Source organism: Pagrus major, chromosome 24 (genome assembly GCF_040436345.1).
Source record: "Pagrus major chromosome 24, Pma_NU_1.0".
In the NCBI taxonomy this organism is placed as follows: Eukaryota; Metazoa; Chordata; class Actinopteri; order Spariformes; family Sparidae; genus Pagrus; species Pagrus major.
The window spans coordinates 13,549,029-13,559,245 of NC_133238.1; the positions used below are offsets into that span (position 1 = coordinate 13,549,029).

The following is a 10,217-nucleotide window of genomic DNA, read 5'->3' on the forward strand; positions in this document are numbered from 1 at the left end:
TGTGATACTTGAATATATCAAACATATTCAATAAATCACCATAAGTCAAAGTGTTGCTGACAACACTGAATCAGATGGTTTCCCCTGACAGTAACGTGTTGATGGTACTGCTGATCCCACTGTGAATCAACAGTTCAGTCTGAGTTCTGTACAGATTTCAGTTTACTGTGTTGGTTCAGCAGCTTGTCTGGTTTGGGCCGTTCAGCTCTTGTTGACCTCTATAATACTGTGGACAGCAATGCACAGCTCACACAAGCTAATACGATGCTACTTGTTCAGCACAAACTGGTGAGTCACAATAAACTTGCAGCAGGTGAAGTGAGTGACACATGATGAAAACCAGAGAGAAACCCAGAGAGAAGTGGATCAAACAAACCTGAGGGTGATTTCACACTGAACTGTGTCAAATGAAGGACACAACTTCTTCTCTGAGCTACATGTTAGCAAACAGGAACAAGTTGGTCTGGTTGTTTCTGTCACACAATAAAATGTATTTTTCTCTTTTAGCTTGTTTGACACGCCACACATGTTTGAGCTGAGGTAAAGGTTTGCACTGTCTCCTCTTTGAGCTCGGGCAGGAAATAGTGATCCATAACATTCTTCTCTGCATCGACAGACTCCTTCAAATCAACACTGGAAAATGATGATTTGATGGAGGAACTCTGTGGAATCAGGGTTAGCCTTCGTTAGCAGATAGCATCTGTTAGCCTCGGTGAAATGTGTTTTATACTCATGCAGTCATCAGACAACAGGCAGAACGAGTGTGTGGAGGAAAAGTTCAACTGGAGAGCAGAGCTGCAGACTGGTTATACTGGGCAGCTTTCAGATGTGACAATATAAATGTGAGTGAAGAAGAACGATTCTGAAAACAAACTGACAGCTTTAAAAAACTTCTCTGGATAATTAACAGTTAAAACATGAAGCAGTCACATTTTAATGATATTAACAGCTTACCTCTGTGCAGCAGAGGGCTGTTCTCCTTTAAAGTCAATGAGGCAATCGATCGACCAGTCACTCTTAAAGGACACACAGCTGGGCTCAGGTCCAGGTCCAGGTCCAGGTCCAGGTCCAGGTCCAGGTCCAGGTCCAGGTCCAGGTCCAGCAGAGTCTGGTCTCCTATAGATGCTGTTAGACAGAGAGGAAGACCACCAGGGATTGAAATTCTCTTTTTATTCTTCAGACACAGAAGCTGCTGGAGAAACTAGCAGCTATCTACAAGAAAAGGATCAACACACCAGAGTTCAGTAAAACATGAAGCTGAATGATTTCAGTCTGTGGATCATCGCTTCATTTTCTCATCAAATATTGAACCAAACCGGAACAAAGTCACTGATTTACTGAATCCTGTCAAACAAGAGGTAAAAAAACAGTCCTTCAAGACACACAGCTGGTTCAGAACCAGGTTCTAGTTCCAGTTCAGCAGAATCTGGGGTCTCGTTTATAAAAGTTGTTTACTTACGTCATGGGGCTGAAAAAGGCGTACGCCACTTTCTACACAGAACTTGTGATGTGTAAAAACAAAGCTGAAGGAAGAGCTGAGTGAACTAAACTGTAAGTTAACTCTGACCCATGCCTACACACATTTTGAAGACGAGGAAAACTTCAAATGACAGACTGTGAGCTGGTGAATTGTAGCCACAGAGTAGAAATTAAATTTGAGCCTCTCACACATTTAATTTCCCGTCAGAACGATGCTGAAAACAAACTGATATATATGTTTGACACGCCACACATATAGATATATAAGGTGATATTAACAGCTTACCTCTGTGCAGCAGAGGGCTGTTCTCCTTTGAAGTCAATGAGGCGATCGTGTGACTGGTCACTCTTAAAGGACACACAGCTGGGCTCAGGTCCAGGTCCAGGTCCAGGTCCAGGTCCAGGTCCAGGTCCAGGTCCAGGTCCAGCAGAGTCTGGTCTCTGCTGTTCTGGGCTTTAACACAACACACACAGAGCTTTGAGTGTGAATAATGATGGTGGAGTGATGTGAGTGGTGGACAGGTAGAGATGGTGGTCTCACCTCTGAGCTTCATGCTCCCCACACAGACTGGTTTTAGAGGGAGGGACTCTCTCCTCTCTGTCCTCACACTGGTTCATAGCAGAGCCCACACCTTCACTGGAGGAACTGATGGGAACAAACAGCTCAGCACCTCGATACTAATTCACTATGAATCTGACAGTTTTATGGGAAGAGGAGAAATGTCGTTGAAATGTCGCAGCTGAAAGCATCAGTTCAGTCATTACAGTTTTTCTTGATTGCTTTGACCTGCTTAAAGAAACTGGGATCCACTCGGTTTCCATCATCACTGTCTCAGCAGAGCACAAGACACCTCTTGCAAATGTGTTAACCCTTTCTCATTGGATTGACACATTTTCCCCACCCTTTTGCAGAACAGTTAACACAGATGTCATTCAAGCAGTCCAAACTCCATTGTTTTAGCTATGGTAACCAAACAGAAACCATCTGTTCCTAACTATTAGAAACTACCTACATCAGTATGAAATCACTGAAGCACCTGTTTGACACTCCTTCACACAAATCTTCAATTAGCAATCAGTCTGCAGGCCTTAAAAGGTGCAGCGTCTGGGTTGTTCTTTGCCAACATGGATGGAAGAGGTCTAAGGCAGATGAGAGTGAGAGTAAGAGGTAGAGGGGTCCGAGGAAGAGGAGTCTGAGTGCGAGGTGGAGGTATAGTTGGAAGGGCTCAGGTTTCTGATGAAATTCGGGCAACTGTTATTGATCACGTTATCAATCATGGCCTTTCACTTAGAGAGGCTGGACAAAGAGTCCAACCTGTGCTAAACAGAAACACTGTTGCATCCATTGTCAGAATTTTTCGACAGGAAAACAGGTAATGTCGCTGTACAGTATATACAGAAATATCCTCAGTGATATACTTTATGTAATTGTTTCCTCACTCCCATTACATGTATTCTTTGTAGAATCCAAAGGCTACCATTCTCTGGTGGTAGAGGGAGAATTTTTAGTGCTGAGCAGGAGGCAGCTGTTGTGAACATGGTTGTGGCAAACAATGCCATAAGGCTGCGTGAAATCAGGGCAGCAGTGATCGCAAATCAGGGCATGTTTAGGAACATCAACAACGTGAGCGTGACCACCATTGAACGCATCCTAAGAAGGAACCATATGGCCATGAAGCAGCTCTATACAGTTCCATTTCAAAGGAACTCTGACGTTGTGAAGGAGGCCAGATGCCAATATGTGGAGGTAAGGAAACATTACTACAGTATACTGTAATGCCTTGTCATATCATGCAGTTAGAGTCAACTGGAGTCACTTTTCATTGTCATTTTGCCTTTTTTTACTTAGAGAATAATGGAGCTTGAAGCTGAGGGGGCACATCATGTCTTCATTTGTGTTGATGAAGCCGGCTTCAATCTCTGTAAAGTGAGGAGACGTGGAAGGAACCTCATTGGGTACAGGGACACTATCACAGTTCCAGGACAGAGGGGCGCCAACATAACCATGTGTGCTGCCATCTCCAATGATGCCATCTCCACTATTGGCCCATACAACACCGAGCGCCTCATAACATTCCTGAATGCACTTCATGACAGGCTGATCCCACCTGAGGAGAGAGGGCTGTTGAGGCCTGGCATGCCACTCTTCGTCATTATCTGGGACAATGTGGCGTTCCACCACTCTTGCCTTGTCAATGAGTGGTTTGCAGTACACCCTTGAATGATGATGCAGTTCCTTCCAGCATATTCCCCATTTTTTAATCCCATAGAGGAGTTCTTCAGTGCTTGGAGGTGGAAGGTTTATGATCACCATCCCATGAGCAGATGCCCTTGCTGAATGAGATGACTGCTGCTGCCCAAGAAATAGGTGCAGAGGAATGTCAAGGTTGGATAAGGCATGCAAGAAGATTTTTCCCTCAGTGCATCGCAAGAGAGGATATTGAATGTGATGTGGATGAGGCCATGTGGCCCCATCGTCAAGACAGAAGAGACTGAGTATCAATAGTGGCTATTTCTTATACTTTACTGTAATAGTTTTTCTTTTTGTTTTCTTAATTTCTAATACTCTAATAGATTTTATTTTGGTTTACATGTATTTTGTGTAATATTTACAGTATTTCAGTTTTCAGCCACAGTTTGAAAAAAAGAATCAATGGAATCAATAAAATTTGCATCAAAGCATTTCTGATTCTGGATCCAATTCTTTGCAAGAAGGCAAATTTGACAACAAATGGCACTGGCATGAAAGCTATGACAGTAATAGGCTACAATGACAAGCAATGGTGCACTGATTCTCACTGAGTGCTGTATTTTGTATTTTGTTGTCCACTGTGTAATGGTTGATTGGAAGAGCTCATACACTTGTTTAAAATTGTGTTGTTTAAAGGCAAAATTTGCTTTTGTTGCATATTTTAAATGTTTTGGCGCGGTTAGAGCCTTTTGCAAACAAAATGTGTCATTTCGACCATGAGTGCCACTATTTCGGCCTGTCTGTTAACTGTTTTGAAAATGTGGAGTTTGAGTTGACTGCTGCATCAAAGCAATCAAGAAAAACTGTAATGATCAGTGAAAACTAAAAAAACTCCCCATCACCTGTTCATCCTTTAAATGACTTCTGGAAAAGTATCAGCTGCTTCTCCACTTCTCTTCAGCTTCTATCTGTTTCATGTCAGTTGAATCCTGTTGGACTGTTGCTCAGACTAAAGGAGTTCATTCTGAACTGCTGGTTGGCTTTTCTCACCACATTTTCACACAATAAACACAACTGTTATTCACCATTAAGGCTGTACTACTGGTCAATCTGTGCTCCAGTTCAGGAAACTCAGTTGTATAATAATAACTTGGTTATAAGAGATGACTGCGTTATTATTTTTCTTCCTTTTTAACCTTTAAGTCCCTATTTTATTTTGTTTATTTATTGAATCTATTTGTTCCTTACATACATCCTTACATATGTGTGTGTGTGTGTGTGTGTATATAATTGTATTCATTATTTGACTAAGTATGTTGTGTTATTGAGGATGGAAGGAGGCTTATATGTGCGTCTGTTCTGTTCATTCAACGGACAAAAACACAATAAATATATTGTTGAAAAAAAGTTAGTCACAATTTCTCAGAGCCCAAGATGACGTCTTCAAACTGCCCCGAACCCAAACCCAGTGGTGTTTAGTTTAACATACACAAATACACACAAAGCAAACTGTAGGGAGACCAACTCACTGAAGAGTGAATGAATGAATGTTTGGCTTTTATGTTTGAAAGTGACTGAAATGAGAAAAACTACTAGAAGCAGACATGTTGTGGACGAGCAGCAGTTTATCATCTGAATGTTCGCAGCTCAAAGCGTGTTGATGAGCGAGACGCCAAATACATCAAGAAAACAAAATGGTGGAACAGAAGGAGCTGTTCACCCTGAAGGACTTCTGCTCTGTCCTCACTCTGTCTGCATCACACAGAAACTCTGGATCCCACTCTGGATACAGTCCTACTGGATCAGAGTTGACTGACAGGAACACTGAGACCAGCTGTGAACCTCACTGACCACCAGGGGGAGCTCAGTAGCTGCTGTTGAAACACAGTCAACCCTGGTTCAAGCTACACCTCCACCCTCTGATCAGTTACTGAGCCCTCCCAGACTTCAGTCACACTGTGATGTGTTCAGGTGCTCACCGTTATCAGGTGAAGACTGTCACACTGCTGGTCCACAGGGTCCAGATGAGGACTTCAGCTGTTGCTGTGGATTCTGGGGATGAGCAGTGAAAGTAGCTGTAAATGGTGCGACACGTTGCTCTGGATAACAGTCGTGCACTTCCTGTGTGTGTTGTGTCTGCCCCCATCAAATACACAAAATGAAAATGAAATGAACATACAGCATGACGTATGTCAAAGAGTTGAACCTGTGATCCATCTCAGAGTTTGGGCCCTGAACTGTATTTGTACCAACAATGTCTGTGATGGTTCTCCTGCTTCAGACAGTCTACAGAGGAATACTGTAATGTACAGTATATATATATAATATAAATAATAAAGCCTGAACGCGGCTCATATTACTGTGACATGAAGCACTCAGCTGATCGTCCTCACACTCACAGACGCTCTGATGTTGAATTAGATTGAAGAAGCTTCTTCTGTCTGTCTGTCTGCAGAGAACTTACAAATACAGACGATTAGAGTTGTGTTCCTCTTCAACCTGTTTACTCACCATGCTATCATAGATGATAAAAGTTGTTGTTAATCATTAACAGAGTCAAAATGGTCATTTGATCTCTGAGAGCACTTTGACCAGCAGGGACCTCAATAAACATGAAATATGAGCATCAATAAAACAACTGAAGAGTCAAAGTCCAAACTGAAGTCGAGTGTCAGTCTTCAATCTAACGACTGCGTCTGTTTGATAGACTCAAAGGTTCATTATGAGTCTGTGATGAGTTCAAGGGACAGAGCAGAAAAACAGTCATCAGAGCGTCACTAACAATCAATATGTTGACGAGTAAAACAGCCTCAAATGTGAAGAGTTGAGTGTTAAAGCTTCTCATGGTGGTGAGGAGACAGACACCTGAGGGACAGAGACAGAGAGAGAGAGAGAGAGAGAGACAGACAGACAGACAGAGAGACAGACAGAGACAGATAGAGAGACAGACAGAGACAGATAGAGACACAGACAGAGACAGATAGAGAGACAGACAGAGACAGAGACATCAGACACAGTAATGATTCACTTACTCACTTTCTTCCCATGAACTTCATCGGTCTGTCTGGACCTGGTCTGAGTCAGGACAGTTGTCTTCTGATCTGTGTGGGACAATCTGCTGCATCAGGATCAGGTCCTCTGCTCCTTCACCAGTCCTCTGTGTCTGCAGCTGCCGTCACTGCTCACACTTTAGTACAGCAGTCTGTAGCTGCAGCTCATTGGTCAGCTGCTGGACCTTTATGACTTTATATGATCGCTGCTAAAGATGAACCTCAGCAGCCGGAGCAGAGTCCTCACATCTCACTAACTTCATACCAAGTACAACATTTTTAATCTGCATTTTATTGAAGATGATACATGTTACACACTAACTATATAATATTTACACTGCTCCTTTAAAACATATATTACACACTATCAATATCAGAGAGATGATTATGCAGTAATAAGTGTGTCATCTTCACATTCTCGTCCAGTTTGCACAAACATTTCCTTCCATCTGGAAATCTGGGCTCGTAACACTGAAGTCATTTTACTGCATATTCTCAGAATAATGAATAGGAAACACAAAACACTGTCAGGAGCAGTTCCTGAAGGGGACACCCCTGAATGAAAGGACAACCCGGGAAATGTTCTGGCCCTGTTTGTCCCGACAGAACCAGGTGTTGTATCTGAGAGCTCAGGACGTCTGCAGCAGTGTTTGTGGCCACTGAACAGCAGCTGCTTTAACAACCAGACCAGCTGTTTTGTGCTTCAACCTGAAACTTTGTGACGAGACAAAAACATGACCTTTCTTTAAAGTTAACTTACGCAAAATATCTACTGACTGTGTCCGCCAGCAGCAGAACCACCAGCACCACCAGCACCAGTACCACCAGCAGATGATGGTAGTATTATTTTAACTGTAGTATATGATGGTAGTACTACTTTAACTGTAGTATTTGATGGTAGTACTACTTTAATGTTGTATTTGATGGTAGTTTGTATTATTAGCTCATTAATATTGTAAATATCAAAGTGTCACTTTGAATTTCTTCTATAAAACTACACAGAGCTGCTTTAAGATGTTCATTAAAACAAATGCAGAATCAGATCATACAAGACATTTGAAGATGAAAGCAGACTTTTTGTCTCCGATACAAAGAATATAAAACACTTTGTCACTTTGTTTGTGCAGAAATATTTCATTAAAGCAGGTAAAGAAAGTGTTCACATCAGTCACACAGGACACATTTAAACACATTAAAGGAGAACAGCAGGAGCAGGTAGTGAATCAGGCCTGACTCCAGAAAGTGTCCGTCCTTACATCCTCTGATAAACATGTCTGAAGGCCACAGGGACAAACGTCTTCCCGTAGGCCTCCGTGTTTTCCTCCCGCGTAGCTGCTCCGATTGGACGGCCACATTCCAGCTCCACCTGTTGGGGAACTTACCTGGTGATCATGTGGGTTTGATTGGAGCAGAGCAGAGACGCTGCCCCCTGCAGGCTGCTCTGAGTCACTGGCTTCACACTGACTTCAGTCTAATACAACAGGTGGAGATCAAAGTACAGTGGTGAGTGTTGTTCTATCAGTTATCATGTGCTGGAGTTTTATTAGAGTTCACACACAAGAATTCAACCAGCTGCAGCTTCATTAACATTCAGACACATTCAGTAAATGTAAAGAGAGCAGGTCTGTCTCAGTCTGTGCTCTGGGATTTAGTCCTACACTATGTGGACAAAAGTATGTGGACAGCTCTTCATTCATCTCTATTTACTTTATATAGTACTTTATACTCAAACAGCTGCTTCACAAACACACATATGTACTGTAGTGCTTCATGCAGCATTAATAGGGAGTTTTGGGTTAAATTTGGCTGTCAACAATAATTAATGATCATCAGGGATAATTATTAATTATGATAAATAATAAGATCCAATTTTCATTAGATCACCTCGGGGCACCACCCTTGAAGAAGGGAAAAGAGCCAATTCACCAAATCAGTCTCAGAAAAAGGTACTAAACTGTTAGTTTGTAAGTTTGATTAATAATTAATTAAAAACTACAACCAAAATGACCATAACAGCTGTAACGGTCGAAGCATTTTGGATCCTTGACAGAGTTGTAGGAACTCGGGCCTGTGTTCCTTCCCCTTTGATGTTGGCCCTGTTTTGTTATCACCTCTGTTTTTCTGGATGAAGCAATTCTACAGGAAGAGGGGCGCCATCTTATCGCCTGGCAGAGAGGACAGTGTTTTTCTTGGTTGTAAATACTTCGTATGAAGACACTTTTAATTAATTTACAACTCAAAGCCTTTGGATGAACCTCCTCTCCCTTGCAAGCACACATATCCTCTTTCACAGGTCATGGGGAGGCCTCTGTGAAGCTTACCAGGAGGGACAACTGGCCATCGGAAGGTGTCAATACAGAGTCTTTATATATGTAAATTAACTCACATCAAATGTTTTTCTTTCTTTGTTTTAGAGTATCTCTCTCTTTACCTGTGTCTCTCTCCTCACCTCTAACTTCTAAAGCACACATTAGCTTTTAAGAGAACACTGGAAACCTTCTGACTTGTTCTATGCAAACACTTCAGGTCTGAATTTATTACCCGTCTGGAGGCAATCTGGATCACATTCCACACCAAATGGTCTCTGTGTTCCTCCAGATTTCAGACCATTTCTAATTAACCATTAAGTCAGGATCTCATTCTCTTAATTCCAACAGATTAAGGGTCAGTAAGAGAAGCTCATAAAACTGATCTTTCTCCCGTTTCTCTGTGATGAAATTTGGCTAAAATCAAATTTAATGTTTAATTGTGTCATGTGTTTGGTGGAACCACAGTGCCCTCCAGTGGTGAGTCCGGGTACAAAGAAATTAAAACTTTCAAGATATCTATGTTTTAATATGTTTTCCTGATTAAAAGTCTGTAATATGTTTCTTCATTTACAGGTAGGCCTATTAGAACTATAAGAAATGCTTATATATGTGGTCAGATTCTATCAGTTCTACTGTACCTTTAAGTGTTTTCATGTTTGATCCAGTGTTAATTTCTTTTATTCGTTCAGCGAATTTAATCAGGTCATATTATTTCATTAAGTCCATTTATTTTGCCATGGTAAGGTCCTGAGAAAGGTGAAGCACGATCGCGAAACATTAAATCGGTTTAATTTAATTATGAGTTTCGTAAGTGTAGACGATTGATATGATACACAGTAATAACCGTCAGCCCGCCCTTAGGAAACGCCTTCTGGTATGGACTACAAAAACCAAGGGACAGCTATTCTGTCTCTCTCTTCTCTAAATTTTTCTTCACTTCACTTTTAAAACCTTTACTTTTTGTATTTTTGCGACACGCTCTTAGGCAGAAATCTCCGCACAATTGACCACGTGCGATTTTTACCTCAATACCCTAATTTGAGGACGCACTGACTCTAAGTGCTTTCGTTTTGTTTTGTTAAGTATCATTATTTTACTCAGTAGAAGTTAATTTGACTTAATTCGTCTTGTTTTGAGTAATAACTGAGGACTCGCCCGGCCAGCGTTATTCTCTAGTTATTTTCGTCA

The 10,217-nt window shown here is 41.6% G+C and overlaps 1 protein-coding gene across 1 annotated transcript in view; it reads right to left on the reverse strand.

Moving 5' to 3' along the window:
* The window catches only part of LOC141020433 (NACHT, LRR and PYD domains-containing protein 3-like), a 67,016-nt gene extending 60,234 nt beyond the window's left edge, over positions 1–6,782 (reverse strand). Inside the window, exons 1-4 of the mRNA XM_073495505.1 lie at positions 6,707–6,782; positions 2,021–2,125; positions 1,766–1,933; positions 955–1,125 (exon numbers count right to left, since the gene is read on the reverse strand). Coding sequence (XP_073351606.1) covers positions 955–1,125; positions 1,766–1,933; positions 2,021–2,125; positions 6,707–6,726 — 464 coding nt within the window. The 5' untranslated portion in view covers positions 6,727–6,782. The remainder of the gene's footprint in view (positions 1–954; positions 1,126–1,765; positions 1,934–2,020; positions 2,126–6,706) is intronic.
* Between the last annotated feature and the right edge of the window lie 3,435 nt (positions 6,783–10,217).